This window comes from Littorina saxatilis, linkage group LG13, assembly GCF_037325665.1.
Source record: "Littorina saxatilis isolate snail1 linkage group LG13, US_GU_Lsax_2.0, whole genome shotgun sequence".
Lineage (NCBI taxonomy): Eukaryota > Metazoa > Mollusca > Gastropoda > Littorinimorpha > Littorinidae > Littorina > Littorina saxatilis.
Window position 1 is genome coordinate 18,224,224 of NC_090257.1, and position 25,882 is coordinate 18,250,105.

Sequence of the window (25,882 nt, forward strand, 5' to 3'; positions counted from 1 at the left end):
AATGGAGAAACCAATCACATGAAATTCACAACACTTAAATGATAAGCAAAAGAATTAGGAGCTAATGACATCCAACAGCTATTGACGTTAGGCCAAAAAGAAAAATATGTCGTTTCCGGTAACCCGACCGATCCTGTTTTTAAGCGCCGACCCTAAAGGTTTTTTTTGCTTTTCGTACAACAAAAACAAAAAAACAAAATCAAGAGGCGAAGCCTTCAAGGCTCACGTAAGAAATCGACAAACAGTAACACAAACTCAATCACTCCGTCATACATACACACACACAGTAAGCATAGGTGACACGGTGCAAGAGTGCGAGACACTAGATCTAGATCTAGATCTGTCTGTAGCCTACTTACGGGGACACGACTGCCAGATCGACACTGCGCTTTCGACAGCGCTTCCTCGCGCACACACTGGGAAACACACTGTGCAGATTAACCTGTAGGAAATCTCCTTTGGTATCTTCTTTATCTATTTTTCTGGAGCTACGAAACCGAACAATGTGAAATCGTCTTCTCCGAATCGGCGAACTGCAGCTCGGTGATAACTGTATCTACACCACAATCCTTCACGCGATCTGACCTAACCTTGACCCCTGACCTGGTCTACATACCACACACGACACAAACCAGTCACCTGTTTTTACCCCCCCAAAAACCCCCACCACCCGTTTTCTTTGGATACACACTTTAACTACATACGTGCCGACGAAATGTTGATCATTGCTTCAATATTTTGAAGCTGTTGCTTGGATAATAACCAGGTAAAAAAATTAGTATTTCGGTGTTCTGTCAAATGTTAAAGTTTCTACCACAGACATACATACATACGAACGCACGCACAGACAGACAAAAGTTACCATCGCATAGGCTACACTTACGTGAGCCAAAAACCAAAATAAATATGAAGTCAAGTATACTTTATTTAGTTTCAATATATCTAGGTCAAAAACATGTGCTAAATAATTGTAAGTAAACCAAGAAAGCGTTTAAAAAAAAAAATGTAAAAAATGTAAAAAGACGTTAACCAAACGTAAGAAAAAGGTTTATAAAAAAAATATAACAAGAAGAGCAAACGCTCGATCGAGTCACTTTCGCAGTTCTGAATATTATATGAGGCATCAGATGGACAGGAAGAAATTGCTATTCACAACACAATACAGATGTAAATAATTTGATGTAAAGAATAATCCTATAAAGTTTGAATCAAATCCGATGAATAGTTTCAGAGATATGATATTTCAATTTTTTTCCTTCAAGACATACCTGTGACCTTGAAAAAGGTCAAAGGTCACCAAAGCAGACGTCAAAGTGTAGAGGTCACTGGGAGTCACGTTCACATAAAATTTGAGCCCGGTCACTTTTATAGTTTCCGAGAAAAGCCCAACGTTAAGTTGTGTGTTGCCGAACAGAAAAGGCTAGTTATCTCCCTTGTTTTTCTGATAACGTTCGTAAAAGGCTACAGATGTAAATACTTTGATGTAAAGAATAATCCTACAAAGTTTCAATCACATCCGATGAACTTTGTCAAAGATATAAAATGTCTAATTTTTCCTTTGACGCTGACCTGTGACCTTGAAAAAGGTCAAAGGTCAACGAAACCATCGTTAAAGTGTAGAGGTCATTGGAGGTCACGACTAAACAAAATATGAGCCCGATCGCTTTGATAGTTTCCGAGAAAAGTCCAACGTTAAGGTGGTGTCGACAGCCGGCCGGCCGGACAGACTAACACTGACCGATTACATAGAGTCACATTTTCTCAAGTGACTCAAAAAATAAAATAAAAACACCGACCGACCCTATTTTTTTCGGCAATGTTACCGGAAACAGACATTTTTCTTTTTGGCTTTAACCAGAGAACAATACCACTTCCAAAATAGGTCCTGTGGTTGTAATTGATCGTCCAGAAAGCCCCTTGATGATTACCCTACCCTCATTGATCTAAATCTTGGCATGTCATCATTCAAAATTCTAAATCATAAAAATTGATTTCTCTCTTTTCTCCACTTGTTTCAACACAAAAGGCAAAATATTAGTGCAATGTACTTTTTCGATCAATCGGGTGTCCAATATCATTAAACTCCTGAGAAAAAAAAATTATGCTTAATTCCAAGGTGTAGGTGAGAGAATGTAGATCCCTTATTTGACATTTATAAGTCTTTCCTCCCTTGGAATGAGAATCCATACATCTCTCCCCAAATGCCACAGTTAAGTGAATATATTTCACACACCTTCTCTCACTCCTGCAGCCTACAGTTCTTTCTTAATGCCTTTGATAATGCCACTTCATGCAAAATCAACTGAACACAACAGGAGCACATTGTGTTGGCGTAGGACATGAACCTAACAGGAACCATGAATAATCGTGATAACAAAAAAAAGTCAAAGTAAACGACTTACAACTTTCTCCTCAATAAGTCCAGCTCTGAAGCAATGAGCTTTGCCGGTGATGCCGTCATCGTTCCACTCTACCACGACAATGTTTCCTTGCACTGCAACGCCCTCATCGTCTTCGCGGGGTTCAGCTGCAACAATGGCACAAGTTATCATGATCAGACCACTTTACCCACATAACTTGAAAACTTGACAGAGCAGTCATCAAGTCAAAAACAACAAAGCCACAAGTTAACATCATGATCAGACCACTTTACCCACAAAACTTGAAAACTTGACAGAGCAATCATCAAGTAAAATAGTGATATGATCACCAAAATAGAGATGTTAGATTCCAACATGCACAAACACAACAGCCGAGTCCAAACCCAACCCAAACGAGGAAAATTCCAGGACACCCACAATGCGGGGAACGTTTGTATGGTTTTTACATTTAATCAAGTTTTGACTACATGTTTTAACAGACGGGGAATCGAGACGAGGGTTGTGGTGTATGATTCTCTGTGTGCGTGTGTAGAGCGATTCAGAGAAAACTACTGGACGGTTCTTCCTGAAACTTTACATAATAGTTCCTGAGTATGATATCCCCAAATGTTTTTTCCATTTTTTTGGATAAATGTCACACCCTCATTTTTCAATCAAATTGATTGAAATTTTGGTTAAGCAAATTTCAATGAAGCCCCGACTTCGGGATTGCATTTCAGATTGGAAGCTTAAAAATGAATTAATGAGTTTGGTCAATAAAAATCTGAATATTCTAATTAAAATTTGAGTAATCGATCCAGAAATGATTTAATCTTATTCTGTATTCTCCCGATTCCAAAACCATATTGATATGTTGGGATAAAAAAAAGAAACAAGCTCAGGAAGTTGAAAAGGAAAGAGAAAAGCGCGCTTTCCTGTGAAGCGCTATACTAGCTTATCACTTTTTGTACATAAACGCGACAGGGTGGTCGCGTGGTATAAAATTGACACAGCTATTGAGTATGTTAGTGAACAAGAAGAGCAAACGCTCGATCGAGTCACTTTCGCAGTTCTGAATATTATATGAGGCATCAGATGGACAGGAAGAAATTGCTATTCACAACACAATGAGTCACGTTCACATAAAATTTGAGCCCGGTCACTTTTATAGTTTCCGAGAAAAGCCCAACGTTAAGTTGTGTGTTGCCGAACAGAAAAGGCTAGTTATCTCCCTTGTTTTTCTGATAACGTTCGTAAAAGGCTACAGATGTAAATACTTTGATGTAAAGAATAATCCTACAAAGTTTCAATCACATCCGATGAACTTTGTCAAAGATATAAAATGTCTAATTTTTCCTTTGACGCTGACCTGTGACCTTGAAAAAGGTCAACGAAACCATCGTTAAAGTGTAGAGGTCATTGGAGGTCACGACTAAACAAAATATGAGCCCGATCGCTTTGATAGTTTCCGAGATACTTTGTCAAAGATATAAAATGTCTAATTTTTCCTTTGACGCTGACCTGTGACCTTGAAAAAGGTCAAAGGTCAACGAAACCATCGTTAAAGTGTAGAGGTCATTGGAGGTCACGACTAAACAAAATATGAGCCCGATCGCTTTGATAGTTTCCGAGAAAAGTCCAACGTTAAGGTGGTGTCAACGGACGGCCGGGCGGACAGACTAACACTGACCGATTACATAGAGTCACTTTTTCTCAAGTGACTCAACAATTCATATAAAATCATAGGTACTCACATTTATATAGAAGATGGCAGAATAACTCGAGAATACACTATAGTTTCATATGCAAGTATGTTCTGTCCACTTCCGATTTAAGGCCAAAAAAAACAAGAAGAGCAAACGCTCGATCGAGTCACTTTCGCAGTTCTGAATATTATATATATGAGGCATCAGATGGACAGGAAGAAATTGCTATTCACAACACAATACAGATGTAAATAATTTGATGTAAAGAATAATCCTATAAAGTTTGAATCAAATCCGATGAATAGTTTCAGAGATATGATATTTCAATTTTTTTCCTTCAAGACATACCTGTGACCTTGAAAAAGGTCAAAGGTCACCAAAGCAGACGTCAAAGTGTAGAGGTCACTGGGAGTCACGTTCACATAAAATTTGAGCCCGGTCACTTTTATAGTTTCCGAGAAAAGCCCAACGTTAAGTTGTGTGTTGCCGAACAGAAAAGGCTAGTTATCTCCCTTGTTTTTCTGATAACGTTCGTAAAAGGCTACAGATGTAAATACTTTGATGTAAAGAATAATCCTACAAAGTTTCAATCACATCCGATGAACTTTGTCAAAGATATAAAATGTCTAATTTTTCCTTTGACGCTGACCTGTGACCTTGAAAAAGGTCAAAGGTCAACGAAACCATCGTTAAAGTGTAGAGGTCATTGGAGGTCACGACTAAACAAAATATGAGCCCGATCGCTTTGATAGTTTCCGAGAAAAGTCCAACGTTAAGGTGGTGTCTACGGACGGCCGGCCGGCCGGCCGGCCGGCCAGACTAACACTGACCGATTACATAGAGTCACATTTTCTCAAGTGACTCAAAAACTGCGGTGTGGTCAATTTCAATCTATGATTTTGAAGGGTTGACTAAATATAGCATCGCTTCACGCAACTTGTTTGTTGTTGCTCTCTCTCTCGATCTCAAACAAATACACATTAACAAAGATTATGACATAAGCCAGTTCTACCCATAAAGAGAATCAACTTTCTCTTACAAACACACAACACATTATGAGCGAGTTTTACCCATAGGGAATAAAATGATTTTATCTCTCACTCAGCATTCAAATTCTGATGGGACATAGTGGAAGGGGTGAAGTGCCAAGAACCCTGCTCTCTGCACTTTTTACCACTCATATAGGCTTCCACTGCATCTCCTCAAAATCTGAAAATCAAGTAAAGTGTACAGAAGAAAACATTTTTTATGGGACATCACTTACCGCCGTAAAAGCTGAGGTCCTTGGCTTTGGGAGCCCAGGCTGTGACAAATTTTGGGGCGGCTGATTTGATCTCGTTCACTTTGTCGGGATTTTCTGCCTTGACTTTCTCCATCAACCTGAGCACGAAACAATGATGGTATCAACACACGTGCCTAGGGGTATGACAATGTGTAGAGATAAAACAATGATGGTATCAACACACGTGCCGAGGGGTATGACAATGTGTAGAGATAAAACAATGATGGTATCAACACACGTGCCGAGGGGTATGACAATGTGTAGAGATAAAACAATGATGGTATTAACACATCTGCCTAGGGGTATGACAATGTGTAGAGAATAAAACAATGATGGTATTAACACATCTGCCTAGGGGTATGACAATGTGTAGAGATAAAACAATGATGGTATTAACACACCTGCCTAGGGGTATGACAATGTGTAGAGATAAAACAATGATGGTATCAACACACGTGCCGAGGGGTATGACAATGTGTAGAGATAAAACAATGATGGTATTAACACATCTGCCTAGGGGTATGACAATGTGTAGAGAATAAAACAATGATGGTATTAACACATCTGCCTAGGGGTATGACAATGTGTAGAGATAAAACAATGATGGTATTAACACATCTGCCTAGGGGTATGACAATGTGTAGAGAATAAAACAATGATGGTATTAACACATCTGCCTAGGGGTATGACAATGTGTAGAGATAAAACAATGATGGTATTAACCCTTACACTGGTGCAATTCTGTAACACATGTTACATAGCCACTGGTGAATTAACAGAGAGAAAAATAAAGAAAAACGGTCATATAGGTTTTCGCATCCATGGGAGGTAATTGGAACCGACCAAACAGACTGAGCCAGAAGTGCGACATAAGCTACTCACAAAAAGTTAAGGATCACTTGCACACAAATTCATAACTTTCCAAATAAGAAAGCCAATGCGTTGGTATTTGGCAAACGTTTAATTCAATGCTTTAGTGATAAGGATACAACATTTCCTTCAATTTAGAGCAATCGTTTGGTCTGTACTTTTTATCAAAGTGTGTACGTATCGAAATTTAATTTCACAAAGTCGTTGAAATCACAAGACATGGCATTCAGATGCTCCCAAAAGTTCAGTAATGCGTGTAACCGCCCTGGCTGTTCTGGCACTCGACGCAGCGAGTCCTCATAGAGTTGACCAGGGTGGTGAAGATCCTCTGTGGAAGCGCCTGCCACTCAGCCTGCAGCATCTGGTAGAGGTGCTGGACATCCCTGGTAGGGGGGTGGTTGCTCCTCACTTTGCAATTCAACTCATCCCAGAGGTTTTCAATCGGGTTGAGATCGGGACTGCATGCTGGCCACTTCATTCTGTTGACTCCAGACTGCTGCAGGAAGTCGTTGACCACCCTTGCCCTGTGGGGGCGAGCGTTGTCATCCTGGTAGACAGCCTGCGGTCCTATCTGCTGCAGTGCAGGCACAGCCAGCGGTCGAAGGATCTCATCCCGGTATCGGAGGCCAGTCAGGTTACCCTGTACATGAAACAAGGGTGTTCTGTGGTGAAGGCTGAAGGCCCCCCAGACCATTACAGAACCTCCACCAAAGGCCACCTTTTCTTGGACAGTGGCGTCAATGTAGCGTTCCCCTTGGCGCCTCCAGACCCTCATTCGGTCGTCGTTGTGGTTCAGGGTGAAGCGTGATTCATCGCTGAACAGGACCTGGGACCATTGCTGACATGCCCACCTCACGTGACGTCTGCAGAAGGCGCGGCGTGCTGCCCTATGGGCTGGAGTTAAGCGTGGCCGCCCAGCTGGGCGACGAGAACGGAGGTTAAACCCTCGAAGGCGATTCCGTACGGTCTGCTGGCTGATGTTGGTGTTAGTAGCCACCCTCAGCTGCCTTCGAATAATGCTGGAAGAGGCTGTTCTTGTTTGCAAGGCTAGTCGTTCAATGAGACGATCTTCACGTGGAGTTGTCTTCTTTGGTCGCCCAGGTCTGCGTCTTTCCTGGACCCTCCCAGTGGCTGTGAAACGTTGAATCAGTCTGACAATGACCGAGATGGACACGTGAAGTCGCCTGGCCACTTCTCGCTTGGGGACACCATCTTGGAACCATGCAACAGCTCGTCCCCTCTCAAACTCGTTCAATTTTCGTCGTGGAGGCATTGTCAGATAATGCCTAATACTGGTGGTATGTCTTCTCAAAAAGCCAAGCAAGTGACAGCATCTCACACATAAACAGCAGTTCTTGCAGGTGCATAATGGTTTTTCCATGTGGCTTGTGCAATGCGTTCGGGCTGAACGGTCCAAAACAAGGTCCTTTTTCGCAAGATTCTGCTTTTTCTTTTGCTACCAAGCTCAGTAGTAGAGAATCCAGTGCAATTTTCCCACTAACACAACATCGCCCACTTACAGCTGAACAAGAATTCATAACAATTTATTTTGACTGAGAAATAAATAACAGTAGCGAACTGATTTTATTGAGCACCTGTTTTCTCATAGTGATCCTTAACTTTTTGTGAGTAGTGTATGTCGTGACAACCAGGTGACAGTATACGTAAAGTAGCGTGCCATATGTCGCGACAACCAGCCTAAGGGTTAACACATCTGCCTGGGGGTATGACAATGTGTAGAGATAAAACAATGATGGTATTAACACATCTGTCGTAGACCTGTTTGCCTAACATTATGACCCTCAGGGATGAAAGCAGTAACTTGTCAGTAATTTGAGACAGGATGACAATTGCTAGTTGAATTAAATAAGAAACAAGTTTCAAGTAAGTATGTTTCACTTGCCAACTTTTGAAAAGACTCAAATGTTACTTCAACAAAACAATGGGTCCACAGATCACAAATGCAATTCCTCCCTATGAAAGGTCTCTTTCCCAATCAGTATTCGATTTGTTTCAGCTGTTTCTGAAACCAGATATAGATAGTTGTGTCAGATGTGATTTGAGCAGAAACATGAGACTGAATCTAAGCCAGAATTCTTAATAATGTGGAAGGGTAAATCAGTCCTTGGTGTCATTCCACATGAATATCCATAGCATACAAATAGTCCTACAATGGTGGTTCTAAAATCATAAGCAAGCAAAACAGACAGATTCTCCAGTGGGCTTAACCTTAAGTCATCTGTCACATACCAGTCAATACTCAGGCAAAACTAAAAAGTGAAGTAGGCAACAGAATCTCAATATTTCAAAGCAGCATATTAGGAATTGGCAAAGCCTACAATTGCCCACCATTCTTGACTGTTGTAACAAAGATCTTTTTCCCTCTCATGGATGCTCAGCACCTCATCTATGCCCCCGTCTTTTCAAGTCCCCCATTCACTCCTCTCAAACTCCTTTGCCAACTGTCAAGTATCTTTATTAAATCCCACATCACTTTAAACTGGCCGTCAGTGAAGCAGTTGGAATCATGGTGGTCATTGCCCAATGCTCATAGTTTCATCATTCAGCCAAAGTCATGTTGCTACACCATTGTCCAACCTGAGCAATGGTGTTTTAGTTTTATAATGCGTCATATGTCTTTCTGTGTTCTTGAAAAATGTCGACAAAAGAAAACCCATCATCTCCCTGTTGAACTCTGACCCCTCCCGCTATCACTCAACTGTTGTTTTTTTTAATGATTGATTTTTTTCTGTTTCAGCTGCTGTTTATTTTTCTCCCTTCTCTACATCAGTCTTCGAGTCATTCTTTGCTAAATGGATTTGGAATCGGTAGCAAATCGTAACAATAGCAGAAGAATGAATGAAACATTGGAAGTGCGCTGAGACGGTAGCCTCATTCTCATAACACTAGAACATGGTGGCGTTTTTGCAGATGCAGGACCCAGCAGATGACAGTGGGTCCTGCACCCAGCAGATGACAGTGGGTCCTGCACCCAGCAGATGACAGTGGGTCCTGCACCTGCAGTGTTTATTTGGCTTTGAAACTCAAATTTTGCTTTTGACCAGAATTTTCACTGGCCAGCTGCCATACGGTTTCTACTAGCCCGGCTGAGTTTTCATTCGCCCCAGGCGATTGGGCATACGGTTTGGACATCCCTGCACTTTAAATTGGCTGTCAGTGAAGCAGTTGGAATCATGGTGGTCATTGCCCAATGCTCATAGTTTCATCATTCAGCCAAAAGTCATGTCACACAGCACACTTTGTTTTCAATGCTAGACAAATTCCGCATTTTCGCCTGATGATCTGAACAGCAGAAACATGAGTCTGCATCTAAGCCAGAATTCACAATAATGTGGAAGGGTAAATCAGTCCTTGGTGTCATTCCACATGACTATCCATGCATAGCATACAAATAGTCCTACAATGGTGGTTCTACAATCACAAGCAAGACTTTAAGACAGATTCTCTAGTGGGCTTAAAAATAAGTCATCTGTCACATACCAGTCAATACTAAAAAGTGAAGTAGGCAACAGAATCTCAATATTTCAAAGCAGCATATATAAGAATTTGCAAAACCTACAATGGCCCACCATTCTTTACTGTTGTGACAAAGATCGTTCTACCTCTCATGGATGCTCAGCACCTCATCTATTTTCCCGTAATTTCAAGTCACCCATTCACTCCTCTCAAACTCATTTGCCAACTGTCAAGTACCTTTATTAAATCCCACATCACTTTAAACTGGCCGTCAGTGAAGCAGTTGGAATCATGGTGGTCATTGCCCAATGCTCATAGTTTCATCACTCAGCCAGTCATGTTGCCACACCATTGTCCAACCTGAACAATGTTGTTTTAGTTTATAATGCGCCATTTTATGTCTGTGTTCTTGAAAAATGTTGACAAAATAAAACCCATATCATCTCCCTATCGAACTCCGACCCCTCCCGCTATCAATCAAGCGTGTATCTTAATGATTGATTTGTTCAATTTCTACTGCTGTTTATTTCTCCTTTCTCTGCATCAGTCTTCAAGTCATTCTTTGCTATAGGATTTGAAATCGGTAGCAAATTGTAACAAGTCGCGTAAGGCGAAAATACAACATTTAGTCAAGTAGCTGTCGAACTCACAGAATGAAACTGAACGCAATGCAACGCAGCAAGACCGTATACTCGTAGCATCGTCAGTCCACCGCTCACGGCATAGGCAGTGAAATTGACAAGAAGAGCGGGGTAGTAGTTGCGCTGGGAAGGATAGCACGCTTTTCTGTACCTCTCTTCGTTTTAACTTTCTGAGCGTGTTTTTAATCCAAACATATATCTATATGTTTTTGGAATCAGAAACCGACAAGGAATAAGATGAAAGTGTTTTTAAATTGATTTGGAAAATTCATTTTGATAATAATTTTTATATATTTAATTTTCAGAGCTTGTTTTTAATCCGAATATAACATATTTATATGTTTTTGGAATCAGCAAATGATGGAGAATAAGATAAACGTAAATTTGGATCGTTTTATAAAAAACATTTTTTTTACAATTTCAGGATATTTAATGACCAAAGTCATAAATTAATTTTTAAGCCACCACGCTGAAATGCAATACCGAAGTCCGGGCTTCGTCGGAGATTACCCGACCAAAATTTCAACCAATTTGGTTGAAAAATGAGGGCGTGACAATGCCGCCTCAACTTTCACGAAAAGCCGGATATGATGTCATCAAAGACATTTATCCAAAAAATGAAAAAAACGTTCGGGGATTCCATACCCAGGAACTCTCATGTCAAATTTCATAAAGATCGGTCCAGTAGTTTAGTCTGAATCGCTCTACACACACACACACACAGACAGACACACACACACCACGACCCTCGTCTCGATTCCCCCCTCTACGTTAAAACATTTAGTCAAAACTTGACAAAGCACAGCTGAACTGTTGAAAGTAAGCCGAGACTATGGATGCGTTTTAGCAGACAGTGGGTCCTGCATCTGCAGTGTTTAATTGGCTTTGAAACTGAATTTCCACTGGCCAGCTGCCATACGGTTTCTACTAGCCCTGCTGAGTTTTCACTCGCCCCAGGCGATTGGGCGTACGGTTTGGGCATCCCTGCACTTTAAATTGGCTGTCAGTGAAGCAGTTGGAATCATGGTGGTCATTGCCCAATGCTCAGTTTCATCATTCAGCCAAAGTCATGTTGTCACACAGCACGCTTTGATTTCCATGCTAGACAAATTCCGCATTTTCGCCTGATGATCTGAACAGCAGAAACATGAGTCTGCATCTAAGCCAGAATTCACAATAATGTGGAAGGGTGAATCAGTCCTTGGTGTCATTCCACATGAATATCCATAGCATTCAAATAGTCCTTCTACAATGGTGGTTCTAAATTCACAAGCAAGCGAAACAGACAGATTATTTAGTGGGCTTAAAAATAAGTCATCTGTCACATACCAGTCAATACTCGGGCAAAACTAAAAAGTGAAGTAGGCAACAGAATCTCAATATTTCAAAGCAGCAATTGCCCACCATTCTTGACTGTTGTGACAAAGATCTTTTTCCCTCTCATGGATGCTCAGCACCATTCTGATCAGTCATCGCTCATCTCTCTGACCGGACGCTACAGTCCTACGCGAATCTATCAAAACAAAAATACAGAGTTATCTCCCATATGTTTTTCGCGAGCACTGATCTAAATTTGAGATTAGTGTTCGCAAGACGAAAATGATTGCAGATTGGCCGACTTCGACAGTGATCTCCGTTCTGTTCTTCACAGTTATAGTAACGACATCATTCTAAGGTCAAAACAAGTCGAAATTTTGGGACTGCTGCCGGAAGGAGACCGTAATATATGGTTTCATCACTGTCAACTGGTTACAGAAAAAATCGTCTGCTCCAGTGAGCGCGGAAACCAAACGGTTGATTATCACGTGACATTTTTGCCATATCTAGAGTTGTTTGCACAGTAAATACAGCCGCGAAATATAGCTCGCTTGAAACTGTCTTACATATCAATTCTTTTGCAATTTAAAAATTACAAAACACCATGAAAAATCATTATCGACGATCGCGAATCTGCTTATATCAATAATACATTATAAAAAGCTCTAAATATGCACAAAAAAATCGGTTTCCTTGCCAGACAAGAAAACTCAAGGCATCCTGTCAGGGAGAGAATGAGCCGAACTCATTTTGACCTGAGGTCAGGATGGCTCAGCACCTCATCTATTCCCCCCGTCTTTTCAAGTCCCCCATTCACTCCTCTCAAACTCATTTGCCAACTGTCAAGTACCTTTATTAAATCCCACATCACTTTAAACTGGCCGTCAGTGAAGCAGTTGGAATCATGGTGGTCATTGCCCAATGCTCATACAGCAGTCCCTCTCATGAACGGACACCCTTGGGCCATAGCAAAATTGTCCGTACATTGCAGGTGTCCGGTCACGGGAGGGGTGACCACACCACCCCCTCCCCCATACACTCACACAGAGACACACAAACAACAGGATTGATTCTATGCTAATCACTTCTTGTGGCTACTAAACAATAAACTCCTAATACTTCTTTAAACGTTCTGTAAAAATGATTTGTATGAAAAGTGTTGAAAAGAAGAGATAAAATAAATCCTCAAGGCAGTGAACACACTCACCATGCACTGACATACGAAAGCAGCCACACAAACACAGCACAGAGGAGCGTGTGCAGATGCTTTGCAAGAATAAGCTTGAAACCCAGTTTGAATAAATAGCAGCAGATAGAGCTGCATGTCATAATCATGTAATTTATTTTCATCTTGTCTGGCTTTATTGACTGCATGCCGATCATGTGGCATGGCAGTGACTTTTCACTCTTCAGTCGGAAATACACTGTACATAACACAGCTCCCACTCTCCCTCACTAATGCCTACCCCAAGCCGTGACAACTGATGCTTGGAAATTGTGTGGAAGAGTACACCTCTCTATTTCTCTTCAATGCTCTTCCTGCTGACATGCAGTGACACCGGACACCCCACAGAGTTTAGCCAGCTACCCCTCCACCCCCCCCCCCCCTCCCTCTCTCTCTCACTCCCTCCAGCCATGTACTTGTTGGGCTGTGGCCAGAGAGGTCAGCTCTAACTGTTCACTCAGAGCAAAACCAGTTGACTGTGTCGTAACTTTTGACACAGCAAGACAACTGAAGGGTTCACAGATTAGGCAACCGACTCACTGGTCAAGGCTGAGGGGAAACAAGAGTATCTTGTCAATGAAAGAGGTTACGCACAGACACACGATGCTGAGAACTGTGGCCGGTTTATCACTCTCTTTTTCGCTCAGGACCTTCATCGACTGTGGTTTCTGTTGTTTACGTCCAACAGACAAGAATAAAGAGCACAGTGCAGTTTCATGTTGGCATCTTCGCATGTACTCCACTCCTGACCAAAACTACCCCCCCCCCCCCTCCTGATGGGTACAGGTGCACTCAAGTTACCAGTGACTGTCGTCACGCCATTGCGGCTGTGATCTTTGCACCAAGAGCCGGACTGCTCTGTTATCGATTTTGTTGTGGTGAAAATTTGACGATGGTCTGTCCGTACATTGGAGGTATGACCTGCTGTTGGGACCGAAAATGAGTGTCCGTGTCCACGTTTTGCAGGTGTCCGTTTAAGGGGGGGCAATTATAGAAGGAAAACACTCCGTGCCGAGCAAATGTGTCCGTACATGTCAGGTGTCCGCTCACGCCGGGGGCCGTACATTGCAGGGACTGCTGTAGTTTCATCATTCAGCCAAAGTCATGTTGCTACACCACTGTCTAACCTGAGCAATGTTGTTTTAGTTTATAATGCGCCATCTTATGTCTTTCTGTTTTCTTGAAAAATGTTGACAAAATAAAACCCATAATCATCTCCCTATCGAACTCCGACCCCTCCCGCTATCAATCAAGCGTGTATCTTGATTGATTTTTTCAGTTTCTACTGCTGTTTATTTTTCTCCTTTCTTTGCATCAGTCTTCAAGTCATTCTTTGCTATAGAATTTGGAATCGGTAGCAAATTGTAAAAATAGCCGAAGCACAGCTGAACCGTTGGAAGTGAGCTGAGACTATGGATGCGTTTTAGCAGACGACAATGGGTTCTGCATCTGCAGTGTTTATTTGCCTTTGAAACTCGATAGTTTTGCATTTGAGTAGACCAGAATTTCCATTGGCCAGCTGCCATACGGTTTCTTCAGTTTCTACTGCTGTTTATTTTTCTCCTTTCTCTGCATCTGTCTTCAAGTCATTCTTTGCTATAGGATTTGGAATCGGTAGCAAATTGTAAAACTAGCCGAAGCTCAGATGCAACGTTGGAAGCGCGCCGAGACAGGAGCCTTGTCCTCGTAACACAAGAACATAGTGGTGTGTTTGCAGACTGAAGTTCCTGCACCTGGAGTGTTTATTTGGCTTTGAAACGAGTCAGCCACCATACGGTTTTCTACTAGCCCAACAAAGTGTTCACTCGCCCCAGGTGATTGGGCAGATGATTTGAGCATCCCTGCACTTTAAATTGGCTGTCAGTGAAGCAGTCACACCCACACCCTTCCAGTCCAACTTACTGTTTAAAGAAGGTTTTGGCCCAAAACTGGAAAGACTTCTTGTCGGAGATGGCAGGTTCCACCTCCTTCAAACGGTTGGCAATGACAAAGTCAAAGCCACTGACTGTTGCCACCTCCGATTCTTCAGAAGCTTCTTCCTGACTGGCGTTGGCCCCCAGCAGTGCGCCATCGATGTCCCCCTCTTTCACCGAGATCACCTGAGAGGAACATCACACATGTTATCTTAACATCCATACAATGTCACAGCCTGAAGATCATAGTTTAAGTTATAGACCTGAGAACCCCTGTTTTGCACTTCGTGTATTCTTAATTTCAGAAGAAATGAGTGTACTCCACACAGCATTTGAACATCCATGATTCAAACATGTATCACACTCGCCCGTCAATTAGGTTTACTATATTATTATTATATGTTTAAAACAAATGCTTCTTTCAATGTTTACTGACAAAAACACTTATGTGTCAAACTACTGACTCAGTTTGTGCTTGTTGTAGTGTGGCTTGGTGTCACTGTCAACCACTACAATATCATGATACCGAGATTCTAGGCACTGTTGTTGAGCTCTTCACCAGGGATGGATTTGTTGTGAACACTAGATCAAGTGTATTACTATCTCATGTGGGTGTTTCCTGCATCTGGTTGAGCTGGTGCTGGATAGATCTGTTTGTGTAGGGTTGGTAACAGAGAGATGGCCAGTTGATATCGGGGCAGTTGAAGTCTCCACAGAGCATGATGTGTCTATGTTTGGTAGTTGAGAGCATGTTCAATAATAGGTCAAGTTCCTTTAAATCGTCGGATTGACGGTGGGCCATGTAAAAACATCCACTGAATAACTGTCGATATGACGTATGCATTTCTCATCATTTTTGTCTATCAAATGACCAAATTAACTACAGACCTGGGAACCCCTGTTTTGCACTTAGAGTATTCTCAAACAAACTTGGTGTATTTTCAGAAAAATGAACGTACTCCACACAGCATTTGAACATCCATGATTCAAACATGCTTCACACGCGTCCGCCACATCGTTAATTAAATTTACCTATACACATGGGTGCAACCTGGAAAATTACAAAAACCGGCAAAAGTTCGGGTCCAGCTTTTTTAGTATTTAAAATGCCAAAAAAAACCTCTCCTGGAACAAAAACATCGGCAGCCGATGAAACCAAAAACCGGCTGCCGGCAGAGTTGCACCCATGTATACAGTCAAGATCGCTTTACACGAAATGAAAGGGACCAATATTTTTTTTCGAGTTAACGTTTTTTCGCGAACTGATCACTTTTTTTTTTAAAAGCAAGATAAAGATAAAACTGTGCCATGCCTTAAAAAAAGCCTCTGTAGTGCGCAGCGGACGAAGTACACTGTTCAGTCAGAGTCGGCAGATTTGTCGTCTGCTACAGTTCATTATTTTATTGTACACTTTAATTCCCCACAAAAAAGATTAAAATCCATTGCAGTGTTTAAAATCCATTGCAGTGTTTATGAATTCACACAGGACAAAAGAAATCCGTCAACTTCAACTGTTTGACAGGCTCACTGCGCTTTCTGACGAACCGTTCAATTCTTGTGTACATTTAAAACAAATCCTTTTTTCAATTTTTACAGACAAAAACTGTAATCATGCGTCAAAATACTGGATCGGCTTCAAGATGGGCTTGTGAATAAAAGTAGTCTAGGAATTTTTCTCGTCGTATTTTTTTCCCACTGACCGTACTGATCGTATTCTCGACAATCATGCGTACAGAATACGGCGAAATCGTATGGGTTCCCAGGTCTGTAACTACTAATACTTAAATATGTAGCTCTATCCATTAATGAATTCACGAGAAATATTATTTGGTTTGATTGAAGGGACTTCTATCCAAAAGAAGTCAATGCCACTGGATTGTAATCACTGAATGTACAAGTTCATTACCAATTTAGCTTACATGGTATACACATATATTGTAATGTCACTTGGTGACTAAATACTACGTACTACGCGTCATCATTAATCACTGACAAAATTGGTTGTACTGACCGGCTTTTTATTTTACATTGATCATTCGATTCACTGCTGCTTACTAGTCACTATGGTCTCCAGTGCTGATGTGACGATCTCGCGTACTATAACTCACTTATACAGTCCACACATAACTTAAACGCGACAAATGTACGTTACCTTCGTATCGAACACAAAGCAAATGGCATCTTCGTCCAACTTAGGCTTACTCGCATCGGTAAACAATTCGTCACCTGCAAACAAATGAAAAGATTGGTTGTACAAGCGAATTTTCTTCAGAGGCCTCAGAAAACAGCTGGCAATGATACGGATAAAAACCAACAAAATCTGAAAGTTCAAGATGTCCATTCTAGTACCCACCAAAAAGTTTGTCCTTGTAGATAATCATTGTGAAGGATGTTGTTGATTTATTGAGACGGTGTGTGGGTCTGTCCGCCTCGCTAGTCTGTGGTGACGGAAAAGGAAAGGCTGGGAGATAACACATGCGCCAGATTGACTTCCGCTTGTTTACGAACAGCTTTGAGTTATCCCCCTTAGGTCACGATGAAAAAAACGGGATCTCCGCCATTTTGACACCTTTACTTGGAGGTTTTGGGGATAACACTTCATTCTAGACATATTAGTCTCTTTCTGCATTGTCTTGGGCCAGTGAAAAGGCCAAAGTAGTAATGCATGCCTCTCTCAAGTGCAAATAAGCGTGCCCTGTCGGAGGAAAACAAAGGGGAACCCGCTTTAACCTCGAAGCGCAGTCGCACAGAGAGCAAAAACAGAGAACTTGATGAGCCTGAATCTTGTGCGACGATGACAGAACCCCAGAAAAAGGCGAATTTTTCGGCACTGTCTGGCAACGGTATCAGCAGACATGCATCTCCTCTGGCAAACGCAAAGCCTGGCGCAGCAAAGAAGCTTGTTATCAAGAACTTTAAAGGTACATGATCTTCAACATCGATCGAACTCTGTAGTGTTATGCACTTTAGTTTCTCGTTCGACTTTGAGTGCACCTAGACTGTTGGTTTGTGATCACCATCACGTTTGATAGCGAAACAGATAGTACCAGGGTACCAGAGTTATATTAGAAAACGTGACTCTTTTGGACAAAGCTGTGGTTTTGTGATAAGTTATTGCATGCGACGAATATTTTAAGACTATTACAAGTTATTAGCCTATACAAGTTACAACTCCCATCGCTTAATAACACTCACAGAAGAATGAGAGGAGACTTGCCTCAGGCTTATAAGACAGGTGGATATATATTGAATGGAGTGGATGATATTGACTTTTGTTTTTAACAGTGGAACCCTGTCTTTAAAGACCTCCAAAAATCTGACAAAACCCGGGTCTTGAAAGGGGAGTCTAAAAATGGGGGTAATTATATTTATCGCAGTGGCTACACTTACGCCGCCCGTAACTTTTACCTTCTTTGCTTTGATTACGCCACAAAGCATTTCCCCACCAGGGCCGCGCTCTACTTCCGGTTTGATCTGGGTTGGGCGGCCATTTTAAAGCGTGGGTCGAGTGAGGACAGACGTTGTTCAACAGTTCATTAGTAGTGGTTGTGCGTTTCTACCCGTATGCAGGCCGGTTCACTTTAGTCATGGATAGCGGACTTCACAGCCAAGCAGTTTTGACAGTAGGAAGTACGTTCGAGTTCGACAGGTTGCAAAAAGTTATCTCGGACTTTGAAACGAACGCGTTCGTCCAGCTCTACGTTCGGTCGTCGCGAAACCTGCAGGTGCAGCGCAAACGAGCCCCCAGAAAGACTTTCAACGAAGCATTAACGCTTAACCTCAGACACAAGGACTACCAAACACAAAATGAAACGTCTTCGCAAAAAAACAAGCTAGTTATCAGCATGAAACAAAAAGTGCTCCATATTAGGAGCCCTTCCCCTATACTCCCACCCCCCACCCCCACCCCTATGCACCAATTGTGCCCAAAAGTTAGGGGTGGGCGTTTACTAGGTACTATACCCTTTGCAGGAGCAGTTCCTTTGCTAGAATACAAATATTTTTATCACTTGGCATGGAAGTGTTCAAAGGATGCATTATTGCACAAATCGTTATACAAATGATAACGTGCAGGTGAGTGGCCTACCCTTCAAAATGGTCACGGGTTACAGTAGGCTACGACAGTAAAATGGCGCCATGCGGTAACTGCCGCATATCCCTGTAGTGATATGTGGGATCACGCCGCGCCGTAATCAAAGTATGGCCGACTGACTTCAAGAACCAAATTGACAGTGAACAGTCAATGAGGAAAATCCTGTATGACTATGAGTACGATGGATGAAACTTGTCACACAAGTTCAAAATTCGAGTGCATTATAACATTAACACAGACCCGTACACAAATTGGAATGTAACAAGGGGAAAAGGCTGTGAGGCCTACTCGTCCCTACCACCTTATACCTATGCAGAACTGGTTTGCTGTTTAGGGCAGATGTCAAATGAATAGGCCAATAGACGATGTTCGGCCATAACTCTGTCAGCATTTGCAAGCTTTGGGGAACCTGAAGAGTTGTGCCATGCTTTACTACCTTTAGTGACCTAAACAATAACTCATGGTCGGCTAGTTAAAACCAGCAATCGCAGCGATTAACTGACTCTGATGCGTATGTTATGCAGTGTACACTTGATGTGATGCCTTTTTCTTTTGAATGAAAATGTGTACATTGAAGCCATGATTCACTGGCAATGGCCTGCAGAGCTAGCTGAGCTCATGTGTTTCCTAAACTTCCGTGACCTCAGGCCAAACCCACGTGGTCTTTGTCAAAACATGTCAGGGAACACTACAGGCCAGGGATGATTGTCGCAACAAATTAGAAAGTTTGATGAGTATATTTTTTTAGCACAGTACACTGCACAACTCACACAATTAGTTGTCCATCGCAATAAACAATGTTCGGATATAACTCTGTCGGGTTTGTATGGGTTGTGAAAGAGTGAATACCCTTGCTTTTAGTGGGACTAAAAAATCCACACGTGATATGTATTTCCACCACACTCCTCTCGTGTGATTGGCTCGTGTATCGTTAGTCCCAGTAAAACTAAAAGCAAGGGTATTCACTCTTTCGCCACACATACAAACCCGGCAGACTTTTTTTTGGAATTCGTCTATTGGAGGTCTGAGTTTTTTGTTTTCGCCTTTTTGCTTTCCTCGACTGAGTATCATATGTTGGCCGATCTTTTTGGCTGATGTACTCAGTACATGTACTTAGCAAATCATATTTACTTGTGGATATATTTGTGTGTGAAGCATTCACGTGATCGACAGTAACATCAGCTCCCTCCCCTTGTGTACAAAAAGATACCGTAGAGAAAAAAAACCAACTCAGGTCATAAGTCCCAACCTTTCTATGACGTTTCAGAAAAGCCGCAGATTCCGGAGAACTTTGAGGAGCAGACGTGGCTGAAGCTTGCAGAGGCGGTGGGGGCCATCCAGCGGAGCTGCGCCATCCGCTACAGCCTGGAGGAGTTGTACCAGGCTGTGGAGAACATGTGCTCCTACAAGATGGCCGCCGGACTCTACCAGCAGCTGCAGAGCGCCTGCATGAAGCATGTGCGCGCCAACCTGCAGCAATTCTTGGGATATCCTTGGCTGACGGCGTTATTTTCTTGGTGGTTGGGGAGGGGAGGTGTCTGAAAGGGAAAGGCCAACATCGGCGCGCGGAAGATTTAGAGCTCTCTAGTTTCTCGTGCTTGCAACGCTAAATTTAGCTCTGTGGCCTACTACTGTAACCAGGCTTGGTCTCCTGAAGACAGATGTTCAGCTTTGAAAAGGAGGGAGGGGTTGAAGGGGGGGGGGGGGGGGGGGGTGTCTGAAAAGGGAGGGAGTCTTTGGTGGAGGGGGGGGGGGGTTCTTAAAAGTGGGCTTTCACTGTAAAGAGTCATGAAGAAGGAGAGTAGTATTAGCATTTGCTTTTGTTGTTTCTTTGTGGGGGAGGGGTAGTGTCCGTGCATGTGCTACTGATGCAGTGATAGGTCATCTGCAGTTCCAACCCACCCTACATCACATCACATCACATCATCACAGCTCCACATCACATTCTATCTGAAAGAGGAAAAAAGTAATTTTTACTTTTTCCGGGGTTACAGGTAGTGAGACATTGGGCTTTCATTACTCTCTGCCCACTGCCTTTTCCACTGTACCCTCCCAATCCACCCAGCCTCCTTTCAAAACAGGGGGGCAAGGGGTGTCGGGTCGGGTCGGGTAGCAGTCCCCTGAGCCCCTAGTCCACCTTTTCTCTAAATAAAACAAAACAAACCAAAATCACATTCAAAATGTCAGTGTTTGGGATAAGGTAGGGAGGGTTTGAGGAGAAGGTCAGCTAGGGCATATACCCTGTGGACCTCATGTTTATTTGAGAGCAAGATCATGTGTAGATTTACATTTTTTGTTGTTGTTGAAAATGCTATGCTGTATAAGATGAAGGAGTAGCTCATTTTATTATTGTTTGTGGTACATGAAATGAAGGAGTTCAGAAATGGAGAAGTGATTGATTTTGTCCTTGACTGGCATCACTGATACCTATGACCATGAACAGTTCCTGAAGATGATGAGCAATTGTTGGCAGGCCCACTGTAGACAGATGGTATGTTCATTTCTTCTTCGTTTAGATCTACATGTATTTTAGTCATGGAGATTTCGTCAAGAGCGTTATGAGTGACATGTTGTATGTTAACTAACAGCGTTGGTCATGAAAAGAGTGTTCAACCTTTCCAAGCAGATAATTAAAGCTGAAAAACAACATCATCATGAAATAAAATTCTTTATGGTGAAGGAGCTCGACAATATCGGGGGGGGGGGGGGGGGGGGGGGGGGGGGGGGGTAGAAACAATTAATGTTAAAAGATGTGAATTCTTCCAAAATGATGATCCATACTTAGTACTTCCATCGTCATTCATTTCTTGCATCCCAAATCCTTTTGTTTTTTGTTCTGTAAAATTTTGACACTGATATTTGATATAATTTCTGCTCCAGGAGTAGCCTAATATTGACAGTATAAACTGTCATTTGTGTGATTATGCTGCTCTCATTTCAAGAAGCAACTGAATTTTCTGGGTAAAAAACATAAACTCATTCAGTTCTGTGAATGACAAAGAACTAAGAAGGCACTGTGGATGTATTATTACATTTTGATTTGATTTGCATTTCAGATTATGATCAGAAGTATATTTTTGTTCTTGGACCGGACATACGTTCTTCAAACAAGCTCTATATTATCAATTTGGTAAGTTTTAAAGAAGTTTGGTGTATTTGTAATACATTTTCATTCTTCCGTTATGAAAATTAAATTCATGGTTTCATTGATTCATCGGCGGTTTGCATTTGAATGTTCTCACCATGTGAATGCTTGTGTGCTTTCAGGTTGGTTGAATTATCAATGCAGTCACACAAAGCTTCTTAAATAAAATATTGTTGAAATCAAATTCAATTGGGTCGGATAGTAATTTATCCCAGCGAAGCTGGAGGTATCCCACGAACGCTATACTCAGGCATGAAAACTTTCTCTTTTCAGCCGAAAATCCGCCGTTTTTTGGTCACACTTTTGCTTTTTTTTTTTAATTTCCGCCGGAAAAAAAAGAAGACCCCCCAAAGAAAGAGGCAAAACTAAAAGACGTGGCAAGCGTTACTCCCGCCACTGCTCAATTGGATAAACCGTAAATTGCCGAGTCCGCAAACGGATCGATTCGAGCCTTTCTTCACTTCCTGCCGCGCTTGAACAAATTTTTCTCTGTACCAGCCTGCAGATTCAGAAATGGATTCGCGAACAAGTTAGATCTAATTTTGAAAAGGTTAAACAGGAAAAGCGGTCAACTTTTCACTGCTGTTCAACACAGGACTTAGTAAATATTTTTATATGCCCATTTTAAGGCTCAGAAATGCTGAAAGCACCCTAGCCCCCACAAGGGGCGTTGCCCCTCGACCCCACTGGGGGCCTACTGCGGCCCCCAGGCCCCCACTTTATTTCCTCTTTTTTCACCTCAGGCTGTTTTCATGCCTGTATACTGTAATCGACTTGAGAAATTTTCATACCGATAATACATGATAAAGAAGGATTCTTTGTGCCCGGCTACGGGCTACAATTGAAGATGGAAGTTCACCAAAAATTGGGACCATACTAACAAAAATATGGTGGGTGCAATAGGCGCCCCCATTTTTTGAGCAAACGCCACCCAAGGCCGCTTTGGACGGGAAGAAATTCCGTAGTTTCCAAGTCTATGGATAAAGCTCGCGTAAGAAGATTATGTCACTGTCGAAAGTCTTTGACGTCAATTAATGCATCATGACGTCATGCCTCCCTGTAGTCTTTTTCTCTTGCATGGTGTGTGTGTTCATTTTGTGCACATGTGTCTGTTTGTGTGTGTGTGTGTGTGTGTGTGTGTGTGTGTGTGTGTGTGTGTGTGTGTGTGTGTGTGTAAGAAAGAGAGAGAGAGAGGGAGGGAGGGAGAGAGAGTGTGTATTTTAATGTGTGTGTGCATGAGTTTGTGTGTATGTATGAGTGTGTATATGACTGTGTTTAAGGTGTGTGTGTCCGTCTGTGTGCGTATTTGTTTGTTTGCTTAACGCCCAGCCGACCACGAAGGGCCATATCAGGGCGGTGCTGCTTTGACATATAACGTGCGCCACACACAAGACAGAAGTCGCAGCACAGGCTTCATGTCTCACCCAGTCACATTATTCTGACACCGGACCAACCAGTCCTAGCACTAACCCCATAATGCCAGACGCCAGGCGGAGCAGCCACTAGATTGCCAATTTTAAAGTCTTAGGTATGACCCGGCCGGGGTTCGAACCCATGACCTCCCGATCACGGGGCGGACGCCTTACCACTAGGCCAACCGAGCCGGTCTATGTGCGTATGAGTGTGTTTTGTGTGTATGAGATTTGTGTGAGTCAATGTGTGTGTGTGTGTGTGCGTGCGTGCATGCGTGCGTATGTACATGTGTGTGTCTGTTTTTAAAAGAGAGAGAGATAGAGAGAGAGTGGGTGGGTGTGTGTATGTGCGTAAGTGTATGTGTGTTTGTTTGTAAAGGTGTGTATGTCCGTCTGTCTATATGTGCGTATGGGGGGGTGTTTTGTGTGTATGAAGTGTGTGGGAGAGTGAGTGAGTGCGTGTGAGTGAGTGTGTATGTGTGTACGTGTGTAACTTGGGGTGTGTGTGTTCATGTGTGTGTTCATGTGCGTTTGAGAGAGAGAGGTTTGTCTTTTGCTGGGGTATGCAGTGCCTTGGCATTGCACTTCTACTTAATTAGTATTGTAAAAGTTGATGTCTCTCTCTCTCTCTCTCTCTCTCTCTCTCTCTCTCTCTCTCTCTCTCTCTCTCTCTCTCTCTCTCTCTCTCTCTCTCGAAACAAAAGAAAAGAGGCCCACTTCTCTTTCCAGCTGAACTTAACCCTTACGTGACTGTGTTTGCCAGGGATATGGGTCTGGATTTGTTTCGCACACACATCATCAGCCACCGCACGGTGGAGGCGCGGACGGTGGACGGCCTGCTGAACCTAATCGAGCGCGAGAGGGCCGGGGAGACAGTCAACAGGCAACTGTTGAAAAACCTCCTGCGAATGCTGACAGACCTACAGGTAACATTTGAACCATTTGCCTCCTACACAGAATAATGCTGTCTCCTTGACAGTTTCCATGAGATTTAACGCCAACATTATGTCCTGTGCTGAGGTTCACAAAGCAAAACTGGGTGCTGCCCAACTAGGTGGGAACAAGCCGCGGGGTCTGGTTCAAATCACAACAAATCTCAATTTCAACCAATCCGACCCCACGGCTGCATACCACCCATCTGGGGGGCACCAAGTTTGGCTTTGTGCACATTTAAAAACTAAAAAAACAGAAACAAAACTAGATTTTTGTTGAATGTCTGTATCATTGTTAAACTAGAGTATTAATGGAAAAAAAGTAATGAGAATGCATTTTTGTTTCCATTTAATATATACATTATAAATCTCATACCACTATAATTCCTGCATTACAGATTTACCAAGAAGCCTTTGAGAAGAAGTTCCTTGAGGCAACAGAGAGACTCTACTCTGCAGAAGGCCAGCGACTCATGCAGGAGAGAGACGTAAGTGGCTTGTTGTCTTTTTGACTCACATGCGAAGCAAAAGTGAGTCTATGTACTCACCCGAGTCGTCCGTCCGTCCGTCCGGAAAACTTTAACGTTGGATATTTCTTGGACACTATTCAGTCTATCAGTACCAAATTTGGCAAGATGGTGTATGATGACAAGGCCCCAAAAAACATACATAGCATCTTGACCTTGCTTCAAGGTCAAGGTCGCAGGGGCCATAAATGTCTAAAAAACAGCTATTTTTCACATTTTCTCTGAAGTTTTTGAGATTGAATACCTCACCCATATATGATATATAGGGCAAAGTAAGCCCCATCTTTTGATACCAGTTTGGTTTACCTTGCTTCAAGGTCAAGGTCACAGGAGCTCTTCAAAGTTGGATTGTATACATATTTTGAAGTGACCTTGACCCTGAACTATGGAAGATAACTGTTTCAAACTTAAAAATTATGTGGGGCACATGTTATGCTTTCATCATGAGACACATTTGGTCACATATGATCAAGGTCAAGGTCACTTTGACCCTTATGAAATGTGACCAAAATAAGGTAGTGAACCACTAAAAGTGACCATAACTCATGGTAGAAAGAGCCAATAAGCACCATTGTACTTCCTATGTCTTGAATTAACAGCTTTGTGTTGCATGACCTTGGATGACCTTGACCTTGGGTCAAGGTCACATGTATTTTGGTAGGAAAAATGTGTTAAGCAGTTCTTAGTGTATGATGTCATTGCTAGGTTTAGCTGAAGGTCAAGGTCATGTAAAGGTCAAGGTCAAGCATGTGAGTCGTATGGGCTTTGCCCTTCTTGTTTTTTTTATTTCTTACAGTTTGCACAGCAATATTTACTCTGTGGTTTCTATATATATATACGACTAGAGTCTGTGTGTCTGTGTGTCTGTGTATCTGTCTGTGTATCTGTGCGCGATGCACGGCCAAAGTTCTCGATGGATCTGCTTCAAATTTGGTGGGCATATTCAGGTAGACCCGGGACACGACACAACCTGGTCGATATT

The 25,882-nt window shown here is 42.4% G+C and overlaps 2 protein-coding genes across 3 annotated transcripts in view; one reads left to right on the plus strand and one right to left on the minus strand.

The window, feature by feature from the left end:
* The window catches only part of LOC138983798 (translationally-controlled tumor protein homolog), a 140,415-nt gene extending 123,115 nt beyond the window's left edge, over positions 1–17,300 (minus strand). The window contains exons 1-5 of one of the 2 annotated variants that reach the window (XM_070357129.1): positions 17,145–17,300; positions 16,944–17,017; positions 14,781–14,977; positions 5,331–5,446; positions 2,403–2,527 (exon numbers count right to left, since the gene is read on the minus strand). In XM_070357129.1, coding sequence (XP_070213230.1) covers positions 2,403–2,527; positions 5,331–5,446; positions 14,781–14,977; positions 16,944–17,017; positions 17,145–17,268 — 636 coding nt within the window. In that variant the 5' untranslated portion in view covers positions 17,269–17,300. The remainder of the gene's footprint in view (positions 1–2,402; positions 2,528–5,330; positions 5,447–14,780; positions 14,978–16,943; positions 17,018–17,144) is intronic. The other variant, XM_070357128.1, reaches the window with a different exon arrangement.
* Positions 17,301–17,332: 32 nt separating this feature from the next.
* The window catches only part of LOC138983789 (cullin-4A-like), a 39,319-nt gene continuing 30,769 nt past the window's right edge, over positions 17,333–25,882 (plus strand). Inside the window, exons 1-6 of the mRNA XM_070357116.1 lie at positions 17,333–17,712; positions 20,152–20,371; positions 21,306–21,375; positions 21,941–22,014; positions 24,205–24,367; positions 24,772–24,861. Coding sequence (XP_070213217.1) covers positions 17,457–17,712; positions 20,152–20,371; positions 21,306–21,375; positions 21,941–22,014; positions 24,205–24,367; positions 24,772–24,861 — 873 coding nt within the window. The 5' untranslated portion in view covers positions 17,333–17,456. The remainder of the gene's footprint in view (positions 17,713–20,151; positions 20,372–21,305; positions 21,376–21,940; positions 22,015–24,204; positions 24,368–24,771; positions 24,862–25,882) is intronic.